Raw genomic sequence first — 17,458 nt, 5'->3', positions numbered from 1 at the left:
TTTGTGTTTGATTTTGAAAGGAATTTAGTTTTAGTAAGGCCCTGTGTGTTTATTTGTTTTTGTTTGTTTGGTCTGATTTGAAGTCGTCATCTTATCAATGTATTAGTTTTGGAACATTGGGGTCTTCCATAAAACTAATCTTGTTGCAAAAAATAAGTTTTCTCCCGTCTGCCATTTGTAGTCTGCTGGCCTTTCTGAAATGTTTTAGAATTAACTGATCTCTCTAATTATCTCTGTATATTTTTGTTCTGACAATAGGAAAAAGAATTAGCTGCATATCTCGCACTGTATTTTAAAGATATCATTTAGACCTATTCTAATGCTACTACTTCTATATGGCTCCTGTGTGTTTTATTTTTTCAGCTTGGTATTTGAAGGTATAGGTTCAATCATTAAATATTAGTCATACGGTTACTTAATTGTGTTAGCTACCTTCCAGAAAAATCACCAGCAGCACTCTACGCTTACTTAGGTTTTCTGAAAATAAATATGAAGCCAAATCTCTTTGTTACTGTTATTTGTGTCATCAGTTGCAACACCTGGCCTGACGGCCCCATCTGGAGAACTCAGAGCCGCTACAAACTTCAGGGCCTGTTACTTGCCTGCCCCTACCGTCTCACTGAAGTCCTGGGCATTTTCCAGCTGTAAAGGGCCTAAAAGCGAATGATTCTCATCCACAGTCTGACTTCTCTGTCTTGGAATTAGAAATCAATTTCATTTTTCTCCATAGTTATTACCTAATGGTCCAGAGGCTCTGAACACAATTCCATTAATCATCCTTAGTTGCTGTTCATATCAGTTCCCACAAAGGAACAGTGGCCACACAGGTTTATTTTACCGAGTCTCCTATCCTTTGTCAGCCAGATATGGATTGGAATAACATTTGTGAGTCCCAGATGAGAAATAACTTTGTAGAGTGACCATTCTAACATTAGAAGTCATTACATCTCTCAATGTGAGATTGGTTTATTTATTCTTTTTTCACACACACATAAAAATAATTGCCCAAACCGATTAACACGTTTTCTTTTTATTTCCTTACAAACAGCAAAACAAAAACCAAATCTCAACTTCTTTCTTTTTCCTCATTTCCTTTTCTTTCGACTACTGTAAATGTACTATCTTCCCTTCCTCAGTCATCACTCATGAGCGTGGTAATTATTAAAAATGAACTGTCTTTTATTTATTTGCTCCTTTATTTGTTGTTAGCTTTGTGTACAGTCTTGATAGTGACAGTTTTTTGTGCATTTTTTCCTTTTATAGACCATTTTAACAAGTAAATTATTTAATTTCCATCATTATGCATCCTATTATTTTAAAAATTTATATACCAAGCTTTCCTTTTTTTTCTTCTTTCTATGAGAATGTACAGTTATTAACATATTAGACATGAAGGGGCAACAAGCATTTAAATTATGTTTTTGGATTTGTTATGTTCCGTTTCTTTCATGTAAAAAAACTTCTGGTGGACTCAGTGTTTGCAATTGTCGTGTAAATGAATGAATCGTAGAATGTATGCAGTAGACTCCCTGTGGCGTTTCTGTCTTGGACATCCTGAGGCTTTATGGCTGCACAGACTGGTGCATGGGAAATCAGTGGTGACCCACCATGGCCTGTGACCGGCTGAGCTGCCTCGTGGCCACTGGGCTCTGCCAGTTCCCTTCCAAGTACTGAGAGATCTATAGAGTTTTTCTCTCTTCTTTTGAAAATATCACTCATTAAAAACCTTCTTAACATAAAAACTAATTTTCATTCTTGAGACTGAATTTAAAAAAACAGTAGCAAATATTTACTCCTCAAACTAATATAATAACAAAAATGGCATTGGTATTTCAAAGAGGTTTCTAAAAGACATTATATACGATGGTAATAAAGAAGGGATGAGATTTTTGAATAGTACCTCGTATGTGTACAAGTCTTTGGAGATTAAATTGTGCTTTCTGAATATGCACTGCTGCTTTAATCAAGAGACCTATTAGGAGAACATGCAGGGGCAATCCATTAGCTCTATTAATATTATACTATTTCCTAGATTAATATTCCCTATACTGACTCTATCCTTTGGCATATTTTAAAAATTTCTGTAATGGGCCATTCTTTTGTTTTAGATTCTACAAAAGTTAAGAAAAGGTTGTATCCTCATAGAAGAGGAAAATCGATCATCCCTCTTGGAATATGTAGAAAAGGCTGAAAAATCTAAATCTGTTAGTGAGTGGTATTGTTGCTTCAAAGCTTGAGGCTTGGACAGTATAGCCTCAACACTGAGAAAATAATCTGATCTAAATCTTCTGGTTCCTAACTAACTGTTTTTATTAGGCTAAATCTCTTCCCAATAATGGTAAAATGACCATAAATTTTATAGCCATAGAAAATGTATAACTTAAATGCATGAACTTTAGATACCCACAACCCTCCAATGAGATACTGTCACCATTTTATAGATAAGGAGACTGAGGAACAGAAAGATTATTTGGCCTGTGCAGGGTCACACAGCAAGGTGACCGGGACAAGACTGAAATGCAGGCATTCTGCCTTCCACCATTTAATTTAGCAGTTCCATGAACCAAGTCCCTTTCCCCCCATCTTTTAGTATTCTTTGGGGCTTATTTTGTGTCCAGCATGTTCACTTAGGTAGTATTTTTTGCCCTTTTACTTTGCTCCCTTCAAAGACACCAATCTGTTGCCAAGTTTTCCATTTATTGTTGAAGTTTTGAAATCACTTTTGAACTTTTTATAGTCACAAATGACATTCCTAATCTGTTACTGAGATACCATTAGGAAATATGTGTTTCTTTAAGGTTCAGATATAAAGATTTCAGGCTAATCATTTATATTCCTTTTTCTACTGCTGTTATTGTCATGTAAGTTTGCCCTGTATCCCTGTTCCTCCTTTACTAAATTTCCTCCATTTCTACAAAAGCCTGGACCTCCCACTTGTTTTTTTTTAAAAAAAGTTTCTTTAGGAAGTGTGTTTGGTAGATTTGTGACGTGCTCAATGTTGTCCTCTGTATATTTTTTAGTCATATGTGTTTTCTTTTAACATACAATGAAGTTCAAAACCAAAAACCTATATGAGTATTTAAAATTTCATTCCATCCTTGGATTTTTAATTTGTTTTTCCTCAGAACCATTTAACCTCATTATGAAATCATTATGAGCTTGAAAGTGCAATTTTTCTTCTTTCAGACTTCTTGGAATGTAGTAGAAGATATTCCATTTTATTTTTTTGACTTTTTTGTGGTGGTCCTAGACTTCATAAGCAAGATAACATTTTGAAGCTTATCTGATTACTCAGAAATTGTTTGATTTTTTTAAATTTTATATAAAACTTTACCAATTAACCTTCCTAAATTTCCATCTGTATCTGATAATATGTTTAATTGAAGTTCTTACTGATGTGTTTATAGCGACCTCATCAAGTTTATGTGACGTTGACGCAAAAAGGATTAATTTGTAATTAATTCATCAAAAGGATCATGGAAGCAATTTTTAAATATTGGCTAGCCTAATTTTTTGTTAGTATCTTTAGGGCTTGATTATTCATTGGCTGCCTCCTACCCCAGATTTTCAAAGTCTTTTCGCAAGCATAGTCCAGTACTAACACCTGCGTTCTGACTACACTGCCATTCCTGTGGGTAAACTTTCTCTTCAAGGAAAGCCTGTGATGTTGGTTCATGGCACTAAATAGATTTTCTTAACATCCTTGCACAGTTTTTAAACTTTGAAGCACTCATTTGAATTTGAGTGGCTATTTGTGCTAGACACTGTCCTAGGCATTGGAGTTCTTTGGGAGCTCAGTATTGTCTACACAGACTTGTAAACAGATGACTTCAAAACAATGCTCTGTGTGTATGAGCCAACTGAATTGAAGTACTTAGCTGCCAGGGGTACGGGGGAAATATCACACAAGAAGTAACATATGGCCTGTGGTAGTTTATCTGGTAGATAAGGAAGGCAACGAAAGACATTACAATGGAAAGGAACAGCATATGCAAAGTTTAAGATACAAAACATGTCAGAGAACAGTTACTAACTTGTTGTGGTTGAAGGGAAAATATGACTAGAGGGTGGAAAGATAGTTTATGGGAGGCACTAAAGGGCCTTCTGTGCCCTGCCAAGGAATTTGTACTTTCTTTCTGAGGCCTTGGAGAGACATTAAATAAGTTAACACTTATATGATATTATGTGTTATGTAATGATCCACTTGGAATTAAATTCCTAACATCTGTTGTTCAAAAAATGCTTCCAGTAGAATCCAGTAGCATTAAAGTGCACGGATTTCTCATTTCTCAGGAATACTAGTGTCCTAAATAGACATTGAGACCTCCAAAGAGAGTGACCAGCGTGATCTCCTTCGTGGCAGTTGGGGAGCTCTGAGGTTATGTTTAATGACAGATGATAGGAAGCTTTTCGGAGTATACTTTTCATAATTACTGTTAAAGACATCAATCTGTTTATCAGGAGAGTGTTATAGTTGGATTGCTTACAACCGTTGTTTTAGGCAACGGTGTGTAGGATGGGTGTCACAGTCTGAAGGCAGGAGATCAGTTAGGATGTTGGTAGATAGAATGGATGAAGGCTTTCAGTTAGGGTAATGGGAGCTGGAAGGCATTAAGGTTATAAGAGAAACCACCTGCACATCAAATTTGAAAGCAAAGGGATTTTTTTCCTCCACAGCTAACATGTACTTTAATTCTGTTATCCATGGGACGTAACTAATTTATTTCACATAGTGGTCATTTTTATTGTCTTGGGATCTGAAATAGGAATGCATTTTATGCACTGGTGTCAGATTGTTACCTTAATTTAAATACATGCACTTAATGGAATTTATAGATTATCATAGCCACAACCCACTGAAATTCTATATTTTAGAAATCTAAAATAAAAAAAAAGAAATCTGGGTCTTTTGAACTTATGACTTCACATCATTGAAACTTCACATTTATTCCTACTGTGCTTTGCATATTTCAAAGCAATTGTACTTGTTTAAACCAATTTGATTCTCCCAACAGCCCTGTGAAGTTAGGAGGTCAGGAGATTGTTAATCCTCATATCAAAATGATGAAACAAAGGCTCAGAGAGGTCAACTGACTTTCCCAAAGCCACGTACTTAGAGAATGGTGTTCTTCAGGTTCCAAAATTGATGAAAGAAGTAGGAGTTCACAACTTAGATAACATATAGTGCATGTAATGATTGTCGGTCAAAGATCTTATTCGTTACTGATGTGAACGTTATGAAGTTTAGAAACTATGGCATACTGGATTCAGAAAGACCACATCATTTGAAATTATCTGTTCATTGCCTGTCTCTTCCAATAGACTATGAATTTCTTGAGATTAGGAATTATGCCCATTAGTCTTTTATCCGCAGCACCTCACAAGGTGCCTAGCATATAGGAAACACTTAATGAATGTTTATTCAAGTTTACTGGATTCAAATCCTTTACCAGTTAATAGCTATAGGACATTAGTCAAGTTACTTAATTTCTCAGTTGTTTCCTGAACCACAAAATGGGATTCATATCACATAATTTATAGGATTATTATAAACTTGAAATGAAATGATGAGAAAATATATCTAGCACAATGCCTAGCACACTGTAGTCACTAACTAAATCTTAGTCGTCATCCATTTAAAAAATTTTTTCTTTGCTACTTGAATTGTAATATAATTTAAGCAGCCACATTTAAGTCATTTAAGCAACAACATGAAAACTACCCACCTGAAATCAAATACCTGATTTTTCACTATTTAAAAAAATATTTTTAGCCTTAATCCTTCAATTTTGCCATATACAAAATAGATATTTAAGTCCTCTAAAGATCAGTAATCAGAGTTATTTCCTCCATGGCAGTGGGGGGCTCTTGAGTTCCATTTAACAATAGATTATAGGGAATTATTTGAAGTGGCCAATCTTATGCTTCATGCCATTCATTGTTTTATCTTTGCATTATTAGAGATATTGACATGACAAGACCCTACAACAATGGGGATCTTGGTCTTCTGGAGTCTATTTATCCTAATTCAATTGTTTATATATATATACACACAGACACACATATATGTATGCATATATACATAATATATATTATATAGTCTTTTTACTTGTTTCCTTAATTTTGTTAACAATTATTAACCATTAAACCAAGCTTTGTCTGGAGATAAGGCTGTGAACTTTGGCCTATGTCCATGGATAGTCTAAGTAACCAATAAGAACAAAATTGCTTTTATTGAACTTCAGCAGACATTTGTGTACTTTTCTATTAACTGGATAAGCCAGTTGTGAGTAGAACAGTAGCCTTATAAAAGTGTGTTAACTTTATTAGATCTCTAAAACAGGAATTACTTTTCAGTGGTAGCTTGAATAAATAAGGTCAGTTACTTTCAATTGACAATTTATATTTTTGAAAATATTTTGGTCCATTAAAATTAAAATGACTTTTTGAAAATATGAACACATTTAATAAATGTATTCAAATAATTATATTCCTCACCTGGGCATGTCGTTCCCATCTTTCTTTAGTGTTATTGCCACTGCTACTAATAATATTAACCTTTCCACAATTGATAAAAATGGTCACATAGATTATGAAAAGCCAGTGAGGTAGAGGGTGGACATTATTCCCATTTTATAGATGAGAAACCTAAGGCTCAAAGGACAAGCTCATCAGCAGCAACAATATTGTACTAACTCTCCCTTTAGTGCAGTGTTAGAAATCATAATCCTCTTATAATTAAAAATGAAACCAAAGGAATGCCCGTCACAATATCTACATTTGGCCATCATGCAGCTGTTACAAATAATATTTTAAGAATGTAAAAGCACTTTCAACTACATTTTACTCCATTTCGTTCTTTGTTATTAATCTTAGTTTCCATCCTACAATGGAATTTCTTTTGCATACATCACAAAATCGACTGTTGATCCTGTACCTTCTGCAGACATAAAGCCATCATCCATCTCTGTTACTGCACCACCTACATGCAGCATGGGCAATGGCAGCATTTTAATCACATAGTAACGTGTTCATTAAGCAATAGCACCCCAGTTTATATCTGGTGTCACGTGATGGTAGATGAAGGCTTGACCCGCCCCCTCCTCTCCCTATTGTTCTGCTGTATGCAGTGTGTCCTTCTGTAAGTGAAATTACTTGTACGTGTCTCAGTATACAGCCAAGAAAATACTGTGCATGCCAACAATAAATAAGACCTTATGTTATAAATCAATGTACATGGTGCAGAGCATTTTTAGGTACACAGGTAGACTATGTGATATTTATTTCAGTGTTAACTTTTCTGAATAGTTTCTATCAAGGGTTACTTATTCCACATTGAATATATGAACATTAAAAGTATGTACATTGTTTATTGATTCCGCTTTCTGAAAACAAACAAAATTTTAGATGGGCCTACAGGGAAAGAGTTAACAAGTCTATGTAACTAACAGATGATATTTTGATTTAAATATCATTTTAAATACTCTTCTGATTAAAATAGCTCATGAAATGATACAAAGTATCATTAGCGAAGAATTTAGTTTATTAGCCTAGATTATACTCCCTTTCTTTCCTATCCTGTCGTGAATGTGAATGTAAACACTGAGGAATGGGCTTATCAGCCATGTATTGAGATTCAAAACGATGTGCATTTAACACTTAAACTTCACAGGACTGATTTGTATACTTTGTATACGTGGTGATTTTAGTTTGGTCACCAAATGTCATATCTTACAGGCTAACAGGGAAACCAGTACAGTGATTTTATGTACTTTTTTTAATGTTTATATTAGTTTTCAAAATGGTTTTGCTTCCTAACCCTCCCATTATATGAAGCCTCTCACTTTGAAAGTCACAGACTGCAGACTGGTAAGTCCATCAGCTCTCTGTCATTATGATCATTCATAATTTTAGTTAAAGTAAACACATGGTCATTGCATAGTTTTCTTTCTTAGCCCAAAGTATTTCCAGTCTGAAAAGTTATTATTTTTTCAAATACATAAGTACATCCATTCACTTGCCAAACAACATTGTTTTGTCATTTTGCTTTCTAAACAAATTTAGATTCCAGAGCATACACTCATAATGTTGAAAATTTTTTTCACTGACACTCTATGCTTTAAAAATCAACTTTCATTCGTGTGGTGCTGTTTTTTTGTTTGTTTCCTTCTTTGTGTTTTTGCTTTCCAAGTAACTTGTGATCAAGATACATTTAAATTGAAATATAGGTAAAATACCTAAGCCCTTTTCTGAGGCTTCATCCTTGCCCCACAATATAGTTTTTAACGATGCAGAGTAGCTTCAATGGCTTTGAGATGTCCTTCTTTTCACCTTTCTTTATTAGGTTTAGCTCTCATGGCATGAGCCACCAAAGTCTTTCTTTTGGTTTGATATTTCGAATTAGGTCTCTGTGCCAGTTCTCTCTCCTCTGGATGTAATGCTCCAACCAATGACATCTCTGTTTTAGACTTCTGAAGTCTTTGCCTTTTTTTAGATCCATAGACAAGCTAATGAGAAAGTTAATTGAAATAAGAAACATTTTTCTAGTCATTGACAATTTTCACAAAAATCCTTTAATTAGTCTTTAATAAACGAAACTCTTGGCCCTGTTTTATATATGCATTGAATGCTTTGCATTGAATCATGTGCTCATATTCTGGGAACAAAGCAGATTTAACCTTAACATTCGTAAGAGCTGCAGAGATCCTTCCTATATACAACTTACTGAAAAAGAAGAAAGAAAAGAAAAGTTTAAATCTTCAGGTTGCTTCTAAAATGTTGCCAAACCCATGCTGCTACTTTTAACAGAGAGAAACCTGAGTTTAAGATTCAAATGTTCTTTTCTGACAAAGAAAAAGTGCATCTATCTGCCAAGCGCATGATCCTATGAGCTTCAGATAGAAAAGTGGCTATGATTTGTGACTGTTTTTGGTTCAGAACGATGCTAGATCAACATGCAAGTTTTATGGAGGTGGGGATAGAAAGGGAGGGACAGACGAGGGTGGTTGATAATGTCTGATCCCTCTGGACTTTCTGCAGGAGAAAAGGTTCTGCAGGATGACGAGTTCACCTGTGACCTCTTCCGCTTCCTGCAGCTGCTTTGTGAGGGACACAACTCAGGTTTGTGAGACCCCAGACCATCTGGTGGTACCAAGGAATAAGTGTATTGAAGCCTGTAATAACAGGAGGCTGTTAGTTCCAATTAGGCTTCATGCCTTGAGTCAGCAGTTCTTGAGCATTCCTCTGTATGCATTGGCACTGTGACATTTTATAGATTGCTTTGCTGCTTTCAAAGTCCTTTGTTAGCCATTTCACTTAATTCTTATCAATTGTCTTTATGTTAGAGAAGAGAGGTGATAGGTGAAGACAGATTTAGATTAGATAGGTACTTACAGAGAAATATATACTTTATTCCTTTTGTACCCCTTCTCTTTAACTGGGGAATCTACTTCATTGAATTACTTAGCATAATGTATTTCTATTCGTTGTCTGTATATCTTCCTCTCTACCAAGCTGTGTGTCCATGAAGGCAGGAACTACATCTTAATTTTATTTTTGTTTCCCCAGCACTGAGTACAGTACTGAGGAACAAGTGATTATTGAATAAATAATTTAATGACTATATCTAAAGGATGGACATCCTTTCAGTCATTCACACGCCCAGAGTTCTAGAGCTAGGAATCAGGAAACTGGTGTTAGCAACCTCTTTGACAAAAATTGAATATTGATATTCTGCAAAGCACCTAGATATATTTTTGGGGTGCTCACCCACTTTTTATGGAAAATATAAATTATTTCATATTAAAACTATAAGAACACTACTCTGAGTCACAATGATTTTGCTGGGGACAGCATTTGCTTTTGGAGTTCCTCGAATAACTCAACTCATTTTAAACTTTTGAATGAGCCTTAATAACATCTTTTGATCTTATGTAGATTTTCAGAATTATCTGAGAACTCAGACTGGCAATAATACTACTGTCAACATAATCATCTCGACTGTAGACTACCTACTGAGGGTGCAGGTACGTTGCCTTACGTATCAGTAACAAAGGGGTCGGTTAGTTGCGAGAATATGGCAGAGCTATTGAAGTGCCGTGTTTTAATGTGTTTTGATTTATGACTAGACAGAATTTTTTTAGATGTTTTGTCTTTGATCACAGCCTGTCACCAAATCTTAGGGTGAAGCTGCCACTGGTGTCTTTGCCTCTGATCCTGGCTCCTACTTTGCCCATTATTTTCTTCCTACAAGTGGGGATTGTTTTTTCTACATTTTTTTAGCTTGATAGCATTTTAAATTCTTTTTCATGTCGTAAAGCGCTTACATGCTCTGATCTCTCTTCTACAGTGGATAGATAAACAGGGGAAAAAGATTTGAAACATTCTTATGAAAAAGAAAGGCTTTCAAAGTACCTACCATATACTTAAATTTAACAGCCTAAGGTTAGTTCTTTTCAGCTAATATTTGAATTAATTTTAAAATTCAGCTTAACACTCCATCACTTAAAAATCTCCCTGATATTGTAGTAATCTTTTACATGTCAATAAAACTGAATCTGAAGGTATAGGCCTCCTAAATAATGAGAACCCTAAACAGCTTTTATTTTCCTTGTTTTATTTATAAGAGAAGCCAGGTATAGTACTTTTAAAAACTGCACAAAAAGGCTTTCAGTTTTTTCCTTAATCTTCAAGTATGTAAAAGCACAACACTTTTTTACTTAGAGCTTAATGGGAAAAAAGTCCATTTTTGAAGCATATACATCAAAAAGTATTGCTGAAAACGTATTTGTGACTTTTTAAATCATGTCTCAAAACCCAAATGTAGTTTACATGCTACGCTAAATTGTATTATTCATTTAGCTAACTGAAATTCCCTCACGATGTAAGTTATTGTTGAAAACATCCTGTTTGGAAAGATTGATCTTATTTAGATATTTGTTTACAGTCGTCGTCACTATTTATATGTAATCCAACCAGTTTCTTCAGGGGCAGTTACAAAGGCAGGAAACATCCTGGAGTTCTCACCCAGGAAATGGTAGTGGCTTTGCTGGAGAAACAAGAGGCCAGATGTCCATAATCAAAAAAATATTGTTCTATAATTTGTCCAGTCTCTGTGCTCTCATAGTAACCATCTAACTTGGCTCAATGGATAAATATGCGTTGATCTTATGAATCCTTATGTTTGTGAAGTTCAAGGTCATCAGAGACAGAAAGTCATTTTTAAAGCTAAGTTTTCTGCTTCTTATCTTCTCTCCAGTTGTTATTTGTATCTCAGGAGGATGTTGCCATATTGTATCTTTAGGAAAATCATTGAGAATAGTATTTACTTCACAGATATTTTTGTTTGCTTCCAAATCTGTTCTTTAAAATGATTTCCTATTATAGAGTCCAAAACTGGACAGGTCAGTGATAGCTTCAGAATGTGCCTTAATCCTATTGTCTCTGTTTTCCAGGAATCAATTAGTGATTTCTATTGGTATTACTCTGGGAAAGATGTTATTGATGAACAAGGACAACGGAATTTCTCCAAAGCAATTCAAGTAGCAAAACAAGTCTTTAACACTCTCACAGAGTATATTCAGGTAAACATTTAAACATTTCTGCTATTTGAAGAAAGAAAGGAAAAAGTCAACTGGTTAGCATTGAATTCTATGGAGAAATACAATGTGCCTAAAGTATTTTCCTGCCATCATCCACATTTCCAGTTGACCCATGGATTCTTACCCAGTGACTACAATTAAAATATTAGGTCGAGATGTGAATTTACATGGAATGAACTTGCTTTACTATTTAGCAGATTGAGTTATTAACTCCTTCGAGGCATATACCGGGATATTGACTCTCTCATAGCTCCAGGGCCTGGTATATATATTAAGTACTCAATAAATATTAAGGAAGCAAGGAAGAAAGTGAGGGAGGGAAGGAGTGAAGGCAGAGCATTAAATGACTCTTTATAGTATTCCAGTAAAAGTGAGGAAGAAGTTTCATAGAAACTTCATAAAAAAGAGAATAGTGTTTAAAACCTCATTTTAGTGTGTATGTGTGTATATATAATTATATAATGTACAATAGGTAAAATTCCAAATATGAAGAATATACCTTTTTTTTTTTACACTAATTTGTTTTATATTCCCCTTAGGCTAACTTCTAGTCTTAACATGCAGATTTTTAAAAGATTTTATAAAATTCTGGTTTTTTCAACCAGCAGAACTTTGCTATTTCCTAGAAATCAGTCCATCCTCTTTCCTTTCTTTCTTCTGTCTACATGGCCAATATTGCTCTGAATCAGTCAGTTACTATGTTTGAAGTGCCATGTGCTAAGAATAAAACAGGAAGAAGAAATTTATAGTTTACTTCATTGGATTAAACATAATCTTGTCGGGGGAAAGGAGTTACATAAAAATAACAGATCATGTCTTCAGAGCCTAGCATAGCTACAGGTGTTTGTAGAATGACTGTTTAAGTGAATGAAGGGTTCATGGCTAAGTGAAGCTGACCAAGGGGAAGTGCTGTAGATGTATAGTGGCTTGTTCCTCACCTCCTCCGGGCTCATTCTCTCCTCTCTGCTCGTACCTTGGAAAGATTTCACTTTTTCTGTTCTCTCCTGGGGCTGGGAAGAGGATCCTTACTGAGCATTTCAAAATGGAAAAGCTACACTTGATAATTTAATAACTTTTCTTTAAATCAAGTAAAAGTGAAATTTTAAATCAGTTCATTCCACTCATGTTCCTATTTTCTTATCTTCCCTGGCTTCCATTATTGCCTTAATATTCTCATCCGTGTCTAGAAACATATTATTCACATTCAATGTGAACTGACCTGATTAAATAAAATTAACTATGACATTAGCAAGCCAATGAATTTTATAGAAACAGCTAGTAAATTGGTTCCTATACAACAAAGGAAACTTAAATGCGTTTTCAGCCGAGTGGGCATTTCTTGGTTCCTAAAATAAGTGTGTTTCCTGAATTTACATAAAATTAGAAGCATCCACTAACCTCTGACTATGTGCAAAATCCTTTATTCTAACCTATTTATATAAGACAGAGCATTCTAGATGAACATTCAAGGGATAACAGGTAAAGTAGCATGGCTTCTTATGGCTTGTTCATTTTTTAACTTCTCCTTAATCTTTATGTATATTACATATTTTTATATACATTAATCATTTCTGAAATATGTATTTTAGTAAAAATTTATTTTGGAATAATTTTAGGTATATAGAAAAGTTGCAAAGACAGTACAGAGAGTTTCCATGGGTGATCACCCTGCTTTCCCTAATGCTGACATTTTATATAACCACGATACATTTGTCAAAACTAAGAAATTAGCATCAACATAATCCTATAAGCTAAATTACAAACTTGATCCTGATTTTACCAATTTTTCCATTCATGTCCTTTTTCTGTTCCAGGAGCCAATCCAGGTCACCACATTGCGTTTAGTAAAACATATTTTGAAGAAGCTTGCCTTAGTGTCATATTTGCTAATTACTGTTGAATCTGTGAATCACAGCTCATCGTTAGCCATGCTTGTTTTGGACTGCCTCTTAGATTACAGCATTGCATATTCCTTTTTGATTCAAATTCTTGCTAACTATAGAGAATTATATAATGGGGGGATCTAAAACCATCAAAATAAAGGTAATCATCTATAAGATTCCAATTCCAATTTTAATAATGAGAGAAGAATTGCTTAAGAAGTCACTGTACTGTCAAAGTTCTCAGAGTAAGGCCACAAGGTGAGAAAAGAGAAAGTTTTATTTGTTGTTGCCACAAGAAAGTCAAAATGAAAGTGCAACCGTCTTGCCTTCTGGCAGGTAGCAGAGGTTTTGTATGTGGCAGGCACTGAAAAGATCGTGAGAAATAGGAAGGTGAGGCGGTAGGCAAGGCAGATGTTCCATCCAGATTAGGTAATGGTTCTCAGAAGAGCATGGCCTAAGGTTGAGCAAGTCCTGGAAAGTACATTCTGCGTGTTTCAGGTTTAGAAGGAAAAATGGGTACAGTAGCCCCCCCTTATCCGCCAGGGGTACATTCCAAGACCCCCAGTGGATGCCTGAAAACAGCAGATAATACCGAACCTTATATATACTATGTTTTTCCTATACATACATACCTATGATAAAGTTTAATTTATAAATTAGACACAGTAAGAGAGTAACAGCAATAACTAATAATAAAATAGAACAACTAATAACAATCAGTGTCATAAAAATTTTATGAATGTGGTCTCTCTCAAAATATCTTATTTTACTGTACTCACCCTTCTTGTGATGATGTGAGATGATACAGTGCCTATGTGGTGAGATGAAGTGAGGTGAATGACGTAGGCATTGTGACGAAACATTAGGCTATTGTAGATCTTCTAACTGTGTGTCAGAAGGAGGATCACGGAGCCGTGACGATGTCGATGATTGGATGTCAGGAGCCGAGGATATCTGTGGCTGACCGCGGGTACCAGAAACCACGGAAAGCGAACCTGCGGATGAGGGGGGACTGCTGTACTTGAGCCTTGGGTTTGCAGCTCTGTCACTTAAGGGTTGCAGAACAACTCTTGGTCACCTAGGGCTTGCAGAAGATAGCCCTTTATAATATTTTAACTTAATTAAAATCTTAAATATCACATGGAGAAAATTTTTCCTGACTTAAAGAAAAATCAAGTTTATTTTCTTTGAAATGGTATTCTGTTTTCACCTAAGGACCTCCTGGGCTTTTTACCCTCCCTGGTGTTTGTACCATGGGCACAATGCCGACGCTGGACTTGAACCACAGTGAAATCCTGAAGGCCCGTTGCTTTGAAACCAGAGTTACTCTGACAGGCAGACAGGACTAAAGTACTCTAAAATTGCTGTAGCCTGGTACATTGAATGGGCTGAATTTATTAACCTGTAAATTAAAATAACCTGATTCCTTGTCACCACTATCCCTTCAAACTTGCTCTGTGGACCATTTCTTTACCATTCTTTGAATGGATCTTGTGCTCTGGCCACTCTCAGATAAATAAAATTCCTTCACTCACTGTGACAAGAGTAGTCTCATTTCAGTAACAGTACAATGGCACAGTCACTTCCCCCTTATGCAATTTAAAACCTCCGCTCACCCTTGGGCCTGATTTTATGCTGGAGGGACCTCAGGGTGGGGGTGGAGGGCCAGGAGTAGGATCTGGTCTTCTCTGCTATCTCCCCACGGGGTTCTTCTCTTTTTCCTTCCTCTCCTAGTCAACCTCCGGCTCCTCAGGGTTGGAACTGTGGGAGGGAGGAAAGGCCTTTCTCCAGGGCACATGTAATTCAGGACTGCCATCTGGGGTGGCCTGTTTTATTCTTTATCTAACAAGGGGGCTTGGTTCTCTTACTGTCTCCAGTGCCTGGAAATGCCTCTTTTCCCACCCAGTTTCAAATTATTCCACAGACTCTGTGTACCTCTTGGCCCCAATCTACCTTGGAATCGCATTACCCTTTCAGACAGTCTTGTCAGGCAAGATTTCAAAGTCTTGTTGGGCAGGGTAGCTCCCTCCTGGGCAGCCCATATAAGAAACACGTATCTTATTTTATCACTCTGTCTTTTGCACTTTCTAAAACCAAACCTTCTGCTACCCAATTTCAGGAGACAGAAGCCAAGCACTCTGATGGTTCTCTTGAAGCCTCCTCTCTCACTTGGTGTAAAGGTGCAGAAGCAGGCCCTCTCCTCTCCCATTGCAGCCGAGGTGGAAGGTGGAGATGCCCAGCACATGGATAGCTCTGTCCAGTCTCTCTCTTTTCAACTTCAACCCCTTTATAGCCTTAGGGTGGAAAGATCTCTTTAGTCTCCCCTTCCGCGGGTACTGAGTCTAGAACTTTGCTTTTGGAATATAGAGGTACCTGGCACTTACTGTCTTTTATTCTCAGCTGTAGGGCCTCAAGAGAAGCTGAGACAGAACAAGTTCCATTGCAACATTGTCACTATCTTCAACGCGGTCGTCTCTTCCAATCACTTGTTTCTAGAGTAAAATCTGAAATGTTCTAATGCTCTCTCCAGTTTAAATTTATTATGAGTCATTTGTCTGAAGGAATGAATGATTTGGAAGTTAAGAACTGTGTTGTATATATTTTTTCTTTTGAGATAAAATCCCTATTATTTATTGTTCTGGTTGATGTGAGTATACGTGCAAAACTTAGTGATTGTGGAATTTTTCCTTGGGAAGTAAAATAGGAATTGTCTCCATCCAAATGCTCTGCCCATTACAACATGCTCTCTAGTATGGGATCTAAAAGATCCCTTCTGAAGTGTAAGCAAAGGGAGCAAATTAGGTTCCAATTGCCTTGGGTTCTGGGTTCATCAAGTTAATGACCAAGTATTAATCTTTTAAAATCTCACCGGTTGTGTGATTGGTAAAACAGTTGTACAGTTAAGAAAGCGTTGAAGAGGATTTTTTTTCCTCTATACGAATGCTTTGTCCAGGTTACTATTTAGCAATAAGAAGTAATTACCTCTCATCTTAAGCATAATCTCAGATTCTTTTCACACAAGGCAGTAACTACTGATTGATTTAACTTAAAAGCAAAAACAGCTGGACTCTGCCCTTTTCCTCTAAATAGAAGAAACCAAATCCAGACAAAAATGAAATAATTCATCATTCTTTTTTGTCAGTGTTTTATTATTCATACAGAAACAGAACATGAGAATCCTTGAGAAACTGTTTTTGGGATTTATTATATTAAACATTTCAAAGAAGAGTATGCTTCTCTCTTTAGGGCACTATACCATTGTCATCGCCGTATATCTTTCCTTTTGGGTTCCTACCTTTTCAGATAACCTGTTGGTGATATGTCAACACTAAGTTAATTTTGTCCCTATTATTGTCAAGCTTGTTTTGGCATATCAGGAATGATTGCTATTTGTCGGTTTCTCCTCCAGGGTCCTTGCACTGGCAATCAGCAGAGTTTGGCCCACAGCAGGCTATGGGATGCAGTGGTGGGTTTTCTTCATGTATTTGCCCACATGCAGATGAAGCTGTCTCAGGTAAATTAACTATCTTCCACCATCCTGAATGACAAACCAGAGACTGTAAGCATTGGCAAATTAAACATGCTTTTTTTTGTTTGAATATTATCTTTCTTAGATTCGTTCTTTAGATATCTTTTACTCTACATTAAAAAACATTTTTTTAAATAAAAGAATTTTATGCCAGCTAAAAATAGATGGGAGCCGTTATTCAAATTTGAGAACAAAAGATATTAAGGAATTGAAGATAATGGAAAAATAAAACAAGTGTCGTCCCCAAACATTGTGCGTTTTACAATCCTTCATAGACCCACTTGTTGACAATTACTCACTGGAGTTTTCCTCCTCCCCACAAATAAGTGAAGAAGGATTTGAAATCTGTCACAAATCCCTTGTTAAAGGGAGACAGTTTTCTTATAGGGTCATAAACAAGCAGTTGTTCTCAATAGATAAAAATTCACCCATTAACAGGAAATTTA

The 17,458-nt window shown here is 35.9% G+C and overlaps 1 protein-coding gene across 1 annotated transcript in view; it reads left to right on the top strand.

Moving 5' to 3' along the window:
- Positions 1–17,458, top strand: part of RYR2 (ryanodine receptor 2) — a 683,573-nt gene that overhangs the window by 620,863 nt on the left and 45,252 nt on the right. Inside the window, exons 83-86 of the mRNA XM_058542954.1 lie at positions 9,040–9,120; positions 9,937–10,025; positions 11,454–11,582; positions 16,893–16,997. Of these exons, the coding sequence (XP_058398937.1) occupies positions 9,040–9,120; positions 9,937–10,025; positions 11,454–11,582; positions 16,893–16,997 (404 nt within the window). The remainder of the gene's footprint in view (positions 1–9,039; positions 9,121–9,936; positions 10,026–11,453; positions 11,583–16,892; positions 16,998–17,458) is intronic.

This window comes from Diceros bicornis, chromosome 6, assembly GCF_020826845.1.
Source record: "Diceros bicornis minor isolate mBicDic1 chromosome 6, mDicBic1.mat.cur, whole genome shotgun sequence".
Taxonomy (NCBI): Eukaryota; Metazoa; Chordata; class Mammalia; order Perissodactyla; family Rhinocerotidae; genus Diceros; species Diceros bicornis.
Note: the sequence above shows the minus strand (reverse complement) of the source record. Positions and strands in the feature narration are given on the sequence as shown.